Source organism: Ipomoea triloba, chromosome 7 (assembly GCF_003576645.1).
Source record: "Ipomoea triloba cultivar NCNSP0323 chromosome 7, ASM357664v1".
NCBI classification, from domain to species: Eukaryota; Viridiplantae; Streptophyta; class Magnoliopsida; order Solanales; family Convolvulaceae; genus Ipomoea; species Ipomoea triloba.
The window spans coordinates 2,145,101-2,161,916 of record NC_044922.1 but is presented as its reverse complement, the minus strand read 5'-3'; the positions used below and the strand labels follow the sequence as shown (position 1 = coordinate 2,161,916).

The 16,816-nt window shown below is 34.9% G+C and overlaps 3 protein-coding genes across 6 annotated transcripts in view; 1 reads left to right on the top strand and 2 right to left on the bottom strand.

Annotated features, from left to right (window-relative positions):
- Nucleotides 1-7,679: 7,679 nt before the first annotated feature.
- On the top strand, nt 7,680-10,344 carry LOC116025558 (E3 ubiquitin-protein ligase SIRP1-like). Of its 3 annotated transcripts, none has more exons than XM_031266823.1 (2): nt 7,680-7,791; nt 8,901-10,344. In XM_031266823.1, exon 2 carries the CDS (start codon nt 8,924-8,926, stop codon nt 10,133-10,135), a length of 1,212 nt encoding a protein of 403 aa, XP_031122683.1. In that variant the 5' UTR covers nt 7,680-7,791; nt 8,901-8,923; the 3' UTR covers nt 10,136-10,344. The 3 variants fall into 3 exon arrangements, with proteins under 3 accessions (XP_031122683.1, XP_031122684.1, XP_031122685.1); XM_031266824.1 differs by having other exon boundaries at nt 7,680-7,795; XM_031266825.1 differs by lacking the exon at nt 7,680-7,791 and adding an exon at nt 7,825-8,212.
- Nucleotides 10,345-10,419: 75 nt separating this feature from the next.
- On the bottom strand, nt 10,420-12,946 carry LOC116025557 (pyruvate kinase, cytosolic isozyme). The gene is made up of 3 exons (XM_031266822.1): nt 12,647-12,946; nt 11,748-12,209; nt 10,420-11,515 (listed from the first exon to the last, which is right to left on the bottom strand). Exons 1-3 carry the CDS (start codon nt 12,890-12,892, stop codon nt 10,703-10,705), a joined length of 1,521 nt encoding a protein of 506 aa, XP_031122682.1. The 5' UTR covers nt 12,893-12,946; the 3' UTR covers nt 10,420-10,702.
- A 1,794-nt stretch (nt 12,947-14,740) lies between these two features.
- The window catches only part of LOC116024510 (glucosidase 2 subunit beta-like), a 7,993-nt gene continuing 5,917 nt past the window's right edge, over nt 14,741-16,816 (bottom strand). For both annotated transcript variants that reach the window (XM_031265415.1, XM_031265416.1), the window contains 6 exons: nt 16,657-16,714; nt 16,475-16,543; nt 15,971-16,058; nt 15,377-15,438; nt 15,217-15,268; nt 14,741-15,055 (listed from right to left, as the gene is read on the bottom strand). In XM_031265415.1, coding sequence (XP_031121275.1) covers nt 14,984-15,055; nt 15,217-15,268; nt 15,377-15,438; nt 15,971-16,058; nt 16,475-16,543; nt 16,657-16,714 — 401 coding nt within the window. In that variant the 3' untranslated portion in view covers nt 14,741-14,983. The remainder of the gene's footprint in view (nt 15,056-15,216; nt 15,269-15,376; nt 15,439-15,970; nt 16,059-16,474; nt 16,544-16,656; nt 16,715-16,816) is intronic.

Genomic DNA, 16,816 nt, shown 5'->3' with positions numbered 1-16,816 from the left:
ATGTCAGTTATCTTGCAATGTGGACCATAGTCTACCTGCTATACATGTTGAGAGGAACACATCAATGAAAGTAAAAGAAGAGAGAAGACAATTGACAATCATTTATAGAATGGGATGGGAACATACCATGTAATGGCACCATTTGATTTAAACTGCTATCTACATCAAATATTTTCAATATTTTAAACTGCTATCTATATCATTACTCTAGGGCCATAATTTGTCTCCAAGTCTAGTAGAGTTAATACAATTAACTTATTTTTTTAAAGGATAATTTAGTTTCATTGCTTAATTTATTACTCCCGTAATTTTTAGCAAGGTGATTTCACTACTACCCAAACCTGTTTCAATCTCAACTATTAATTATCTGAACCTATCTTATTAACGTTCAAGAGGTCATGCAACACACACAATTGAGTATTAAGTATGATAATTTTACAACTACGTACCCAAGGTCGTGAAATTAATTTTGCGATATATTTTTTATTTAAATTACTTTATCCAATTAATCATGTTTCGTATTTATCTTGCATATTTTTATTATATTTCAAAAAAAAAAAATTCTCACTCCACACTATAAGGCAAACTTTTATATGGAACATAGTTCGCACAGTGTGTAGATCATGAATAAAAAATATATTTTTAATATACTAAAGATAAATTATTTATGTACTGAATGTATATTATTTAATAGTATATAAAATAATATACTTTCAGTACTTCAACAATGTATTTCAGTATACAAATAATATATTTTCAATATATTAAAAATGTACTGAGTATGAATTATTTTTTATTTATAATCTATGAAATAATATGGACCATGATATGTGGAATAATAAATCGACAATATTTCTGTCTGTGTCCCCACGCACACATTTTTATAGGCTGAAAGTCTGAAACGATTTAATTTAGAAATTTCTCGACTTTTGCATGTTTCGTGTCTATAGGATATTACATTAATGCTAGTATATGTAATTAATATATTAAATACAAATATACAATTCGTTGCCCGCATCTTCTTCTTTCCAAGTTTTTTCTCTGTGCATCTCGTTTATGTTAATTTTTTTTTTTTTGAGAATAATGGTATTTATTTATTTATTATTTAGTTTGCATTTTCTTTATCAATAATTCAATATTCACCCCTTTTATATATATGACTAGTTATAATGTCCGTATTGCGTAATTAGATTAATGCCCAATACAAAAATTAAAATAGTAAATAATTAGTAAGTTTTTTAAATATTGATAATTAAAATAAAATAAAAATAATTATTTTCAATATAATCAAAATGAGTATTTTCATCAACTACCATGTAGTGTGATGACACCTCTGTTACAACGTTACTATTTCAAATAGGTGGTCACAGGATTGAACCACGGTGATGGGGACATTGATTTTTTGAGTTGAGAAAATACTAATAAAAATATACATTTTAGTTAAAAGTAATATAGATTTGAAATAAAAATAAAATAAAATTGATGCTATAATAAATAAAGTTTGATTTAAGAGAAGAGAATGTATTTTTATAATAATTATAGCCTGACATCATATCCATTTGAAATAAATAAATTAAATTAAGTAATTATTATTATATTTTTATTTTTATTTCAAAGACTAAGAGAGTTGAAAAAGAACGGAAAATAAAAAATAAACAAATTGACACAGGTAGATAAGGAAATGAAATTTCTAACAATTCAAATTCGTTTTTAAATTGAATATTTTGGCTAAAATGTCAAATCTTACCGTCTTACACGTATGCCAAGTGGATAAGGGAAATGAAATTTCTACGCTATGACATTATACATATAGTTAGAATTGTTATACCATACACCATAGTTCATATTACATGGTGAACTCTGATACAAAAATTATGTATCTTCAATAACACTTCATATATAACTACATGTAATAGTTAACAATTTTTATACATATAAACAAATAACTTGATAATTAAAAAGTACATAAACTATCGACTGTAAAAACATAATCTTAAGGTTATTTTTAGATCAGGGTTTACAATGCAAGATAGACCCTAATCCATGGTATAATTTGTTATATAGTTATTAACCTATCCTGTTTCGTCGAGATTCTTAAGGGGGGTGTATTCAATCACGACTTTCATGAACTTTTAAATATTTTTATCAACTTTAAAAGTTTAGTGGTATTCAATTTAGACTTTTATAAACTCTTTAAAAGTCTACCTGTATTCAATTCAAACTTTTCAAAACTCTTTAAAAGTATACAGGTATTCGATTCAGACTTTTATAGAGTTATTAAAAGTTACTCGTATTCAAAAAGTTACTGACTTTCACAAACTCTGTCAGAATAGGATTTCTATAGACTTTCTCTTCATTAATATAAATAGATGAAATCCAACCCTCCAACCCCAAACTTTTCAACATTCTCTACAGACTTTTTTTCCTCTATCTAAACTAGGCAAATTTTTCATCAATTTTACGGTACGTTTCAAATCTTTCATAAATATTTTTTTTATGTTTAAGCAAATTTTTTGTTGTCATCGCAACAAAATAATTGCTACGATCGCAGCCAAAAAAAATTGCTGCAACCAGCAGCAAGTTGCTGCTGGTCGCAGCAAATTTTTTAATTTATAATTTTTAAATTTTATTTAATTAATATGTTTATAATTTTATATAATTGTATGTTTATTAATTATTAATTTATATATATATATATATATATATATATATATATATATATATATATATATATATATATATTGTATTAAGTTGAATTTTTTAAGAGATTCTTTATTTATTTTATAGTAATTATTGGTTATATTTATAAAAATTGATTATATTTTCTTTATGAATAATATACTCTATTTTTGTGACATCATTATTATTATTATTATTTTACAATGCACTAATTTATAGATAATATATTAATAGAAGTTATGGAATGTTTGTGAGGGTGTATTCAATTTAGACTTTTAATGACTTTTGTAAACTTTTTAATATGAAAAAGTTTTTAAAAGTCTATAAATGTTTGTTCTATGGATATTTATAAACTCTTACAAAGTTTATAAAAGTTTAAAAGATTCTCGGAAAGTTTACAAAAACTCTACAAAAGTCAATTAAAATCCATCACTTTAAAAGTATTTAAAAGTTCATGAAAGTCGTGATTGAGTACACCCCCCTTAAGTTTGAAGCTCAAATTTATTATTGGGAACAACTCTAAAAAAGTTCATAAATTTAATTTTGTTAATGGCTAGCCTGCTATATTGTGTAGTGTTCAAATCCTACCAAGGTCCTAAGAATTGGAATAATCCACCAAGGATCAAAAAGAGAAGTGCAAGTGAGCCTTATTATGGACACTAATGTACAAACATTTGAGAGTCTGTATACATGATACTATTTTTTTATTTAAAAGAAGGGGGACACCCAAATATGTACACAAGTCAGTTGCAACCTACAACAAAAAACCATGAAGGGATACCCGTGGAATCGTCCTCGACCAAGGTTATAATTCCTGGCCAGGCTAGCTAGAGAGTCTGTTACTGAATCCTTCCAAGACTAATCATAGAAAATATGAAAACTATAATAAATGCTCTCAATAGCGCAGGCAATCCTCCGTCACGGGGTCATCAGGGCCCTTCAATCATCAACCATAGCTTCATCGTCATGAGGTTCAGTGAAGATCCTGGCAATATCAGGTGGAACCTCCTTAAACCCATAATCCTGTTCTGCTCCGCGGGAGGACTCCGGGGGCTCATGGCAGACCACCGTGCTGATGATCTGTTTGCCTCGGTTCGATCCCCTAACCACAGTATGCTCGGTTTCAGCTGCCGCTCGTCTTGGTGCACCCCCGCGATTTCCCCTACCTCTGGTTGTCCCTCGGCCTGACCCTTGGGATTGACTAATGAACCTGACATTCATATTAGGACTTCCATTTCTCGGCCATTTTTCTGTGCCTCCCTGCGGATTCTGGTTTGTGCGTATTCTTGGGAGGGATACTTCTGTATTCAAATTGGGCATGGCCCTGTTGTTGGTGATTGGAGGGGGTTCAGACTCTCCCTCCCCTACTTCATTTAATATTGCGAAACGAGTGTTGTTCACCATGTAGCCATCTGGAATGGATAAGTTTTTATTTAGGCTACCTTGTCGTTGATGATCAGTTGATCGAGTAGCTTCTCTCATTTGTCCTCCTCTTCTTCTTTTAGCAACCAGCATCCATGACCCATAGTTATCCTTGTAATCTTGAGCTCTTTCTTGAACCTGACGCCCTCCTAATCGGTTGGTTTTTGGAGTAGAATGATCTGGTTGAACTGGAATTGCCCTGCCCTCCTCAGTTCTGTGATCTCCAGCCTTCTCGCATTGGCCTTGACGATGACCATACATACCACAAGTAAAACAGACCAAATGAATGCCTTCATATTCAATAGGCACCACCTCCTCCTCCAAAGTAAACTTAGACAGCAGGGGCTTGGTGATGTCTACTTCAACACAGATTCGAGCGAATTTACCTTTAGAAGTTAGACTCGTTGTAGTATCGATTTTAACAGGGCGGCCTATCTCTTTCCCTATCTTCATCATGAACTCTTCTTCAAAGTATTCAATAGGCAAGGCTGGAAACCTTACCCAAACTAGCAGCTTCTCAGTCTTGTTCCTCCTTGGGTGAAAATTGGGCTCCCATTCTTGAACAACCAAGTAATGGTCCAAGATAATCCAAGGACCTTCATACTTAGCGTATTCATAGTCCCTCAGTGACTCGAACTTGGCCAGGAAGTAGTCTGAATCGAGGGTGATTAATTCGAAATTGGCGTCGGTCTTCCACATACGCTGGAGTCTGTGAAGCAGATAAGCGTAACTCACGCTCCTTCCCAAAACCCTTATAATTAGGGAACGCCGCCATGGCCATCGCAGCCTTACTTTCTCTTCTTTGGTGACCCGAATGACAGGGCAGTTCGGATCCCTTTTGGTCGCATCGTACTCTTCTTCTTCTGAGACGGGGTATTCTTCAGTTGGACCAATCTGTTCTTTCCGCCCCCATGATTGATTAGGAGTCTCGATCGGGGTTCGCCATTGGTTGGAATCAGGTGACATCAACCCCGCTGAAAGGGAATTTTCTTGAATCACTGCTGTGGAAGGTATCGCTCCCGTTCCGTTAGAATCTCTAGTTCTTTTCGTCTTTTTCGTACTTCGTTGGAGCTGATCTTGTTCCTCCGGCGACCTCTCGGTCACCGCCGGTGAGGACATCTCCGAGGGGGATTTCGTATCTACTTCCATTATGCCTGAGTTGTATTATATTTTGTATACATGATACTATGACATATTATATAATTTACCTCTTTTATCAATCTTCATTATATGAACCAAAAGAGATCCTTGTGTTTGGGAATCAAACTCATTAAATAAAAAAAAAAGAATCTTGACGTGGATGCTTAATAAATGATATTAGATGGAATTTTTGAATAGTTATACTGACTAGATCTAAGTCTTAATTAATTAATCCATATAATCCGTTGTATTAAAAGAATCTAAATCCGAGTATTATTGTGACATGGTCCTCTATCAACGAAACAACTTAAATATTATTAAATACAAGTTAGGATATTGCGGTTTTTAATTATAGATTTTTTCAAATAAAATAAATAAATAAATATAAAAAGTCAACGCACTTTGTATTAAAAGATCAAAATGTCCTTGTATTTAACGGTATCTCAATAATTTTGTTAATGGATGACAAAAAATAATCATATCACAATAATACTAAGATCAAAAGGGGATATTCTGATAAAAATAAACTAAACGTGAACTACTATAAATATAGAACAAAAATAAATATAGAACAAAAAATAAAATTAACTCAAAATAAATATAATATTACTTGATGAACGAAAAATGTAATTTTCTCAATAAAAAATAAAGACAAAAAGTAAATGAAATATAAATCATACTCAACAACCTAATATAAACCACCCATTCAAAACCGTGTTTGCAAAGTTTTGTGACATCGAATCAAATACGTCACTTAAGGCACCTCTAAGAAAGAACCCAAAACACCATTGTATCTTCTTTTTTTTTTTTTTTTTCGAGTCATATTTAAGTCGAACACTATACCCAAATTCCAAAAATAATAAAATTAAAATAGCAATATTGTAAGACTTCTCAATGCAAGTCGTGATTATAACTTAATATTTGATTGGTAAATTTTCTCTTTTTTTCGTTACTTTATTTTAGAATATGGGGAAAACAATTGGCTTCTTCAAAGATACACACGTTTTTCTGTCCCCCCACCATCAGCATCCCATTATAGTATTCCCATAAGCTCTTAATTACATTAACAACAAAAAAAAAAAGAGATTTTATTTTTAATTTTTCACGAGAGAAATTTGTAATCACTATTTAAATATATGTATTGAGTAAATTTTGCTCATATGTAATAGTCCGTAAATTACATATGAGAGGAAAAAATTTTAGTAAGAAGGCCTTATGCGACAAGTTCGATCGATAATGTGTTGACAAAAATTGAACACGTAACTTTCTAAAAAAAAAAACGAGATTTGATAAATATAGAAGCAATCCCTCAATTATTGTTGTATTCATGCTGCTGAGTGCTAAGTCTCTCGATTAATTGTAGTATCTGTTCCCGCATCCACTGAGACTTAATCTCATGACCTCCCAATCTCCCGTTTGAGATAGTTACATGTTACTTGACCACAAAGTGAATAAGTGAATAAAAACTTAAATATTATTATATATTAATAAGAATGATAAAATGGCAATTCATCATGTAATTATAATTTCACAAACTGTGAAATTACAATTCTTAGAAAAACTTTAAAAATTATAATTCTCTCCGACCAAACTATGAAATTGTAATTTTATGGAGTTTGGTAAGAATGAAATTGTAGTTTCATCACAATTTCGTTTCCTACCAATCACCCCATAAAGTAATAAATGAGAGAGATTGATGGTGTTATTGCGGACATTTCTTGGTAAGTCGTGTTAGAGACTGAGAGGTACTAGTGTTGGGTCCACATGCTATTTGATCCAATAGAGAGAGAAACAAAGGATGACGTGGAAATGAACATACTAGCTTGTAAAGGTAAAATGATTATTTTTTCAATCTAATGGGATAGCTCAAGTAACAAGTGAGCTATCAGAACGAGCATGGATAAACCCGAATAGTTGAACGGGCAAAAAAAGACCCAAAAAATTTATCAAAAAATGAATAAATTTTATACATTAATAATAAACTTAATATTATTAAATTAAATTAAAAGTAATTTCAATTAAATATCGTTAATTGAATTAGACACATCAAATAAAGCAAATGAAATATATCAAAATTTCAAATTTGTCACCAAATTTTCATTCAAATCTAGGGAAACATATACTACGTTTAAACAAACAAGGGTTAAAATCATCATTTTATAAATAATCAAGAACAAAAAAAATAAATACTATAAAGAGCTTACGTGCAGACCAATATAATCCAAAAATTGAATATATCTCTTGTGTGCACCGATATTTGATAAGTTTGTTGAACAATTAAATTACAGTGATTTATATTCTCAATATACTAAATACATCATTTCTAACATTTAAAAAAAAAAAAAACTATATTATAAGTACTCTCCAACGCGTTTAAAGACGCGCTATTGTCTCTTTTGTGTACGTTTTTTTTTGTACTGAAATTTTTGTAATAGCGAGCGAACAATATGGATTGCATCATCTCTATAAATGAAGAAATGAAGGAGCCAAAAATGGAAGAGAAATCCCATATTCCCATATTTCCTCAATTTCATTCGAGCTTTGAAGCTGGTAGGTAAAATGCTCCAAACTCTCTCTCTCTCTCTCCTCCATGCGTTTCTTCATTTTCATTTAATCATTTCTCCCTTTTCTGGTAAAAAAATTGAATAATGATAATAAATAATCTCTGCGGGCATGATTTTCTGGTACGAGGAAACGTCAAAATATTTCCTTGTTGTTTTCTTCTGCATTCTACAACCTTCCAGATCATTCCATTTTTACTGCAATGGAAGAAAGGGATTAGAGTTTGTTTTTATATTAATATTTGATTATATATCTCACCTACCTTCCTCGCAATAACGTGCATATACATATATACATATATATAAACCCCTTAGAAGCAGAATTCCCAGAGATTATCCATTGATTCATTTGTTTTCTTTGCGCCTGCAAAAAAACTGCATATTGGTATAATCTGTGTTCCAGCTATAGGGTAAGATGAATAGAATATAAAGTTTGATCTTCCTTTTTTTTTTTTTAAATGTTTTTTTTTTCCTGCAATTTTGATGTTTTTCTCCGGGTGAAAGATGCCATTTCCTTCACCCAGCAGCTTGATCTTTCTGAATTTTGAGATTGTGTTTTTTCAGGCAGATAATATTGTTCTTAATAAAGGATGAATCAATTCTGAGCATAAATATAATATAAAATATACATATACATATATAGCAACTTTTAGTTGAAATGAAAATATTTTTAATATTGAAAAATTAAAGAATAAGTTTATTGTTGGACTTTATATTAATGGTTATCTATTATATATCATTGAAAGATATGTTTCATCTATGAAGGCTGGACTGTATAGTCTGTGTGCATTCTTCTAATAGATTCTGTGCACTATGTTCTGTCTCACAGTTTCATGGGAAGATGTTGTTTTACTGGAACCTTTTATATATATATATATATATATATATATATATTCTTGATTTTGTTTTCTGGGTAATTGATAAAAGTTTATTGTTCATGTGGGAATGTATGTGTGGTTGAGAGGAATATAAAATATAAATATATATAGAGTGAAGACTTTTAGTTAAGATGGAACAGTATTTATGGTTTTGGTTTGGGGGTATTTGTTAAAAGTTGATGTGTTGTTGATGTGGGAATGTGATTGTTGTATTTGACAGAAGAGTGAGATTGAGTAGGGGAGATGGAGGACGCTGAGGCAGCAAGGTATTGGTGTCATCAGTGTTCGAGGGTGGTGAACCCAGTGATGGAGGTGGAGGCAGTGAAATGCCCGGTTTGTCAGAATGGCTTTGTGGAGGAAATGGGATCTGCAGCAGCAGAGACAACCACCAATGATCACACCAGCAGCAGCAGCCCTTTTGACTATGGAGGGTCTGAGTCAGATGGTGCAATCTCGCTGTGGGCGCCCATCCTGCTAGGAATGATGAACAATCCCCGTCGCAGCAGGCGCAGGTTCAGGCATTTGGAGTTTGAGGGAAATGGGGACGAGAACAGGAATGAGAGCAATGGTAATGGGCGTGGTGGTGAGGGTGATGGTGAGGGTGAGGGTGAGGGCGAGGGCGAGAGTGAACGTGATGTGGAGTCTATGATTCGTAGGAGGAGGAATGCGGTGATTCTGCAGCTTCTGCAGGGGGTTCGGGCTGGAATGCTGGCTGAATTGCAGAGTTCTGGAGCGGGAGGAGGAGGCGCGGGGGAGGATGATAGGGAGAATAGAGATGGTGGGGGAGAGAGGGTGATATTCATCAATCCCTTTAGCCAAACCATCATTCTCCAGGGAGGGTATGACCCGAACAATAATAACCCCGGGAGCCATCATCATGGAGGATCTTCATTTGGGGATTATTTCATGGGATCTGGTTTTGACATGCTTCTGCAGCATTTGGCCGAGAATGATCCTAACCGGTATGGAACCCCGCCTGCACAGAAGGAGGTCGTGGAGACGCTGCCCACAGTTAAAGTCGAGGGTGAGTTGCAGTGTGCTGTCTGTTTGGAGGAGTTCGAGATAGGTGCAGAAGCAACCGAGATGCCCTGCAAGCATAGGTTCCACAGTGGCTGCATTTTGCCATGGCTGGAGATGCATAGTTCCTGCCCAGTCTGTAGGTTCCAGCTGCCTGCCGACGAGTCCAAGCGCGAGGCTAATGAGTCTAGGGATAGTAGAAGAAACCAGATCGCTGCAGAGAGTAACAGAACTGATAGCGGTAGAGGTGAAGGCGGAGGCGGTGGTGATGCAAGAAATGAAAATGGTGGATGGTTTACTGCCCCGCTTTTGTGGCCTTTCAATGTCTTGTTTTCATCCCAATCTGGCAATGGTGGTGATTCACCCCAAGCCGCGCTGCCTTCATCTAACTCTGCAACGAATTCTGCTCCCCCGGGTTCTAACACACTAGAGGATTAAATCTAGTATCGTGGTTACCATTGCCATTGCCCTTGCCAAGAATTCTTGTGCTGTGAGGTGTGCCTGTTCTTTGCACTTGCTTTTGTACATAGTATTGCTTTTTGCCAAACTGGAATGTACTCTTTCCAGCCTGCAATTGTACAATGGGTTCTTTTGCCTTGTTGTTTCAAATAACTAGCAGGAAATCTTTTTATCTGTATAGTTTCAAAGTTTTGGGATTCCTCTTGCATATGCTTTCAATACTGCATAGAAATCAGATAACTTTGGATAGTATTGCTAACAAGTTGAGTTCAAGAAGACAAGAACAGTAAACTCACTTCATAAATTTAAACAAACAAAAGATTTAGTCAACAGTCCAGCTTTTCTAGGCTGGAAATTTGTGCCAAGCTGGGAAGTGGAAAGGTTTAATAACAAAAAAGGGAAAGAAAGGATAAGAAAAACACAAACTTATAGCATCGACTGAATGATGCGTTCTGTTTCAACTAAAAGTTATTCAGTTCTGTTTCAACTAAAAGTTTAAACTGCCAGTGAGTTTGCTCAAAGAAGCAAAAAATGCTTCCCTTGTAGTTACTTCACTGTGACAATCTTGATAACAGAAGCAGTTCCAATGCGATGAAGGGCGACAGCAGAGTCTCCTTCCTTGCAGAACCCCTTGGTTTTGGCATGTTGAAGGGCGAATTCGAGTGCTTCTTCTGTTGACTCTTCATGGGAAGCCCTTGCAGATCCTGCACACAGAACAGGGACTAATCCCCTGTATATAAGGCTGTGCCTGGCTGGAGTCTCGTCACTGCAAGACCAGTCGAAGGAGTCGGTCTGGATCTCAGGAACGACAACAGACAGTATAGGAAGCCCGGGCCTGTATTTTGCCACCAGTTTCGCAGTGCTCCCGCCTCTGGTTAGAACCAGGATGAGGGCTGCTTTTGCAGAGTTTGCGGTTCTGACTGCAGAAGACGCAAGGCTCTCTAAAGGGCTCATGGGAACAGGTGCGTTAGTCATTATCCTCTTGAACACATCTCCATAATCAATTGTGCTTTCTGCTTCTATGCAAATCTTGGCCATTGTCCTCACTGCAACCTCTGGGTAAGCCCCGGCAGCTGTCTCACCGCTAAGCATTACACAGTCAGTCCCATCAAGAACCGCATTGGCAACGTCTGTTGCCTCTGCTCGAGTTGGCCTCGGAGACTTTATCATGGATTCCAACATCTGTGTAGCTGTGACAACAGGCTTCCCTTGGATGTTGCACTTGTAAATCATTACCTTCTGAGCTAAGAAGATCTTTTCAATTGGTATTTCCATTCCCAGATCACCACGCGCCACCATGAATGCATCAGAATTAGCAAGAATTTCATCAAAATTAGCTACACCTTCTTGGTTTTCAACCTAACATAATTACAACAGCATGTCATTCCAACATCAAGAAGTATATGTGGCAACAGAACAATAAAGGTAATGAAGTAATCAAACAAAGTGGGCAAATTGAAGAGGAATCTTATATTTGATCTTAACCTTATTATTATATGTTGTTAACAGTCCTGAAATTCTTAGCATTATTGCCCAGCACTTTTCTTAACAATCAAGAAAAGTTTCTAAATAAGATTCCAAGAAAGCAAACCTTTGACATAAGGAGGATATTCTTAGCATTATTGCCCAGCACTTTTCGCACCTCCACTAGATCAGAACCCTTGCGTACAAACGACAAGGCAATCATGTCAATCTGGTTAGGGACTCCCCACTTCAAGATATCATCCTTGTCTTTTTCTGTCAAAGTTGGGAGATCCACAATAACCCCAGGGAGATTCACATTCTTCCTCTCACCCAGCATTGCAGTGTTCTCACACCTGCAACGCACCAAACCCTTCTCTCTGTCACAAGACAGAACAGTGAAGGTGATTGTGCCATCTGCACAGAGTATAGCACTTTGAGGTTTCACATCCTCAGCCAGCTTTTTGTAGCTCATACAGATCATATTCTCATCACCCTGAATGGTGTAATCAGTGGATATTGTAATCTCTTGGCCCTGTGTCAGTTGAATGGGCTTCCCATCTTTCAGAAAACCAGTTCGAATTTCAGGTCCCTATAACAGAGAAAAACACACAAATATAAAAAGTCAACCTCACAAATCACAATGTGCGCATCTCGGCCTACTGTTTCCAGAAGCTCATCAAATTAGCATTTGAAAAATTAATCAGAGACAGGAAAACGAACAGATTATACGATACGATGCATATTGCGATTTGCTCAGAAACTACAGATTTTGCACACTGCAACGAGCGAATTCAAGCAAAAGATTAAACGCTGAATAGGCATAAAGTATATCTGATCTGCGGATAAACGATATGATGCATATTGTGATCTGCTAATAAACTGCGCGCAGAGTATTCCACACTGCATCGAGCCAATTCAAGCAAAAGATGAAATGCCGAATAGGCATAAAGTGTATCCGCCGATCAAGGATCAATGATCAACAATCAACAGTCAAATTCACGTACATATGTATATATAGTTATATACCTTGGTGTCGAGCATGACGGCGCAGATAATACCGGTGTTCTCCATAGCCTGGCGGAGATTGTTGAGCGTCTCCTGGTGATACTCGTGAGATCCGTGGGAGAAGTTGAAGCGAGCGACGTTCATGCCGGCCCGGAGAAGCTTCTCAGCCATCGGAATCGAGCGGGACGCCGGTCCGAGCGTGCAGACGATCTTCGTCTTGGGGCGCTTCTCCCCAAACACTCCGCTGTCGGCATTCGCAGTCGCCATTTTCCTTGGATCGATCCTTCCGGTCAGTTAACAAATAACAATCAATATACAGTTATTATAAACCAGTGTTGAATTGGTATGGAGTGAGTATATAATAATATAAAGATAGTGAAAGGGTGACAAATGGCTCTATGTTTCTGTTTGAACAGTCTAATGTGGGCCCCGGGTGAGATATGAAAATGACAAGTGTAAATCATTTTTTTTTAAATGTTTACCTTCTCTAATGACCTAATTTTTTGATATTAGGTTTTTTAGTAAATCATGAGGCAGAAATCTTTTATAAAGAGAGATTGAGATTCATCTTCATCCTAGCTCGAGATGTTGTTGGTGGGAGTCGAAACCCCACACTTCCATTAGAGTGTTGACTTTAGGTCAGATGGTTGATCACTTGAGCTAGCCTCATGAATTCCCATACCTAATTTTCCATGTGATAGGATTGTAAGACTTGAGTGTAAGATCTTTTTTGTGATGGAGTTTATCTCACTTTTTGTCACTTGACTACAAAGTGAAATGTTTTTCTTTTTGGTCATTTACTTTTAATAATTAATTTTTAAAAAATGTTTCACCTTTAGTTCTAAATGTCTAAAATATAAATGCATTAGAGTAAAGTTTGGTAATTTCGTATTTTGAACATGTAGGACTAGGAGTTGAATGCTTTTTTAAAGTAAAAAATTATAGGTGTAATAAATCAAAGTTGATAATAAGAGGTAAAAGAAAAAGACATTATAATTGTGTGATCGTTGAAATAAGCTCTTTAACCATATAAGGAGCAAAGAAATTAAAAAAAATGAAATAATCATTTTCCCTTTGAATATTAGAATGTATATATGTGGGGGAAGTTAACTAGTTATTAAGATACCTTGTTAAGTACACTAGAGTTTTATGTAGGCATTAAACATTAACTTGTTAGTTGTTACGCACTGTAGAGTTTCATGTAGGATATCAAACATTAACATGTTGACAGCAAAAGAATTTTCATTCATCATGAGACCAAAAAATGTATGTAGAAATGATAATTGTTTAAAATGAATTCGAAAACACAATTATCATTTATTACAACATCACCATTAGTTTTTTTTTTTGGGGGGTTCTATGTAATTTTTTTCTTAGATAGAGAAGAAAGAGGAGAGAGTTCTAATGCTTTTTTTTTTCTCTCAAAATTTTCGAAAAAACCTATAAGAAGAAAAAAACTTTAAAATGCTTGTTCACCAACACTAAACAGCGAGCTCATGCAGGGAGAGCGTTGACCGTTGAGTAGTTGCCAACTTTTTTTTTTTTCTTTTCTTTTCTTTTTTCTCTCTTATGACAACTTTCCATCAATAGATTTGCTCTATGTAGTTCCGTACACAGTAAACATAAAGCTGATAATGATAATGTAGTGAAGTCACGTGTATTATCTCGGATTTCGCCTGTCGGGCACTGGCTTTCCTTGAAGATCACGCGACTCTTCTACTTTTAAACACAAATGCTACCATCTAAATGTATAACTCTTCTTTCACTCCCCCATCCTTTTCAATTCAAGCTACGTAGTACGAAAACGATGCCCTCTTTTAATACTTTCAAAAAAAACTCAAACTAAGGAGTACTAAAACAAGAAACAAAATATAAAAAAATACAGTATACAAAACGTAAAGGAAACAATAAATTTTTAATACTTCTTTAATTAGTAAACAATTTTAAGACGTCTTATAAAATTTTTGCAAATTACTGGGAACTTAGCTGTGTGTAATGATACCTATGATGAATATATGATACTGGTTTTGTTTTGTTTTTTTGTTTTCCTTTTTCCGGTTCTTGTTATTGTATAGTTATATGTAATCCTTAAAAGTGGTGCTCTTATGTGTCTTCTAAAGCCTAACTTTGAGCTATCCCTTTTCCATTCCCTGCTAGAAGCACGTAAAAGGATCAAGACTGTTTCTGAACAGTGGCAACTACAATATGAGAAATATCCCAAACAAAAACCTAAAGGCGAAATTCTAATTTTTTTTTCCTAGTTTATATTCTTTCTTCTCACCTCAGGCAATTGACGACGCTTTTCTAGCGCTTTGTATCCCTCAAAAAAAAAATGTTTTTTTTTTTCAAACAAATCCTTCACAGTTCATCGTGACGTTGTGTTCCTTGTGGTAGCTCCCTGTCCAGCATCTTTAGTTTATCTTCGAATTCCTATACATTTGTGTCATTTAACACAACATTAGAAATTGTAGAAGAAAATTGAATGCATATACATAATTGATTGAAATTACAAGAGAGGAGACACATACGAGGGAAAAAGACAAGGGAGAAATTAAGATCACAATCTTTTGGTTTAGGATTGGGAGAATTACCTTTAGCTTTTCTTCTGAACAGAGAGCTGGTGTAGATAAAACTGCAAGATATCTGTATCCACAAACATGAAGTTAGATGAAAAAGAAGAATGGGAAAAGTGCATGCAACTCAAAATTCAAAAATATAGAGCTAGAGAGTAATAGAGATTAAGAATCTTACTCGCAACGGCTGGGCTCATCTACACTATTTACCTCGTTTTTCAAGCCACATCTTAGTTTGACCTGCAGAAGTAACAAAAACACAGGACAAAATAGGAAATGTGAAGAAAACTCTAACAAAGTAATTTTTACATGAAGAAAAGAAGATCCACATCCGTTAAAAACTACAGAATAGATAGATGGAATTGTTTCATTTGAACAAACTAATAAGAGGAATAAACACAGAAAGTATGCTTCTTTTTTTGAGAAGTAAATAAAGATTAAGACAGGAGATACTACTGCACACTGTTTAAAACTATGTCATAGTTTTATTGTCTTTGTCCATATATGGTTGTAATATTTCAGTTTCTCATCAATTTTTAGCTGTTCCTTTAAATTTTGTTTTTGTTTTAATCAAAATGAGGTATAAAATGTGTTGATATTTAACCAGCCCCTTAACTTGACCATTGAAAGTGTGTGTCTCTATTATAACCGGTAGAACATTGGAGAGTAACTGTTATAGTTGAAGTAACTTGCAGCAACATAGTACATAAACTTCACGTTACAAAATTAAGAAATATGGGAGCAGACAGAAAAGGGCAAAGATTATTATTACCTTTAGACTCCTATCTGGCCCATTCCAGCAATTATCTCCATTTGAAAATTGCATGATTCTGTATGAGTCCTCGAATTTATCCCAATTCCTTAAATGACAGATCTTAAGTAAATAAGAAAATATTTGCATGCCAATAAAAATAAAAGAGGGTCAAAGTTTAAACACACAAAATCCACATTTCAAAGTACAAATATGAAATATCAGTCCTGCCAAACCCAGAATGAAATGAACTTTTTCTTTATTTCCCCCATATGATCCAAACATTCCCATAACAAACTTTGCAGGACCCCATGCCCATGTGCGAATATACATAGCTCTGCCTCAAGATTATGAAGAAAGATTACTATTGCAAGTGAAAGTTCCAATACATAACCAAAAGATAGTGAAGAGATATTTAAAACCACTTGTCAATTGCCTTTTAGTTTTTCAGCAGTTAACTAAGAGGTACAGTGATGCATAAAGTCATAGAACATATATATGCCATAAAGATGTAAAAATCCCTACCCCAAATGAGTTGTACTATACTCCTCAACTTGTGTGGCCTTTTTGAAAGGGCAAATCTTGTATGTGTACCTGAAAGAAAATTTTATAATAGCCAACCAGGAATTAATCAGAACAACTAAACTAGAGAACACACAGATGCAAAATAATTAATGAAATAAAGGTTAAAATGAGAAGTCTGTAACTTGTTTTGCTGGATTTCAAAACATTGACCATGGAATGAATAGAATTCCTTCTCTGGACCTGTAACAAAAATTTCAGCTTCAGGATAGGAATGTATAATATTTTGAGGAAAGAGAAATAGGGAAAAGTAGCTTCTCCCTAACAAACCCACCCCCCACCCCC

Bases quoted from the DNA above. Each gene is read 5' to 3' on its own strand.
- LOC116025558 (XM_031266823.1), top strand. From the start codon at position 8,924: ATGGAGGACGCTGAGGCAGCAAGGTATTGGTGTCATCAGTGTTCGAGG.
- LOC116025557 (XM_031266822.1), bottom strand. From the start codon at position 12,892: ATGGCGACTGCGAATGCCGACAGCGGAGTGTTTGGGGAGAAGCGCCCC. The intron at 12,210-12,646 runs GTATATAACTAT...TCTCTGTTATAG, and splicing joins CCGTCATGCTCGACACCAAG to GGACCTGAAATTCGAACTGG. The intron at 11,516-11,747 runs GTTTGCTTTCTT...TAATTATGTTAG, and splicing joins ATATCCTCCTTATGTCAAAG to GTTGAAAACCAAGAAGGTGT.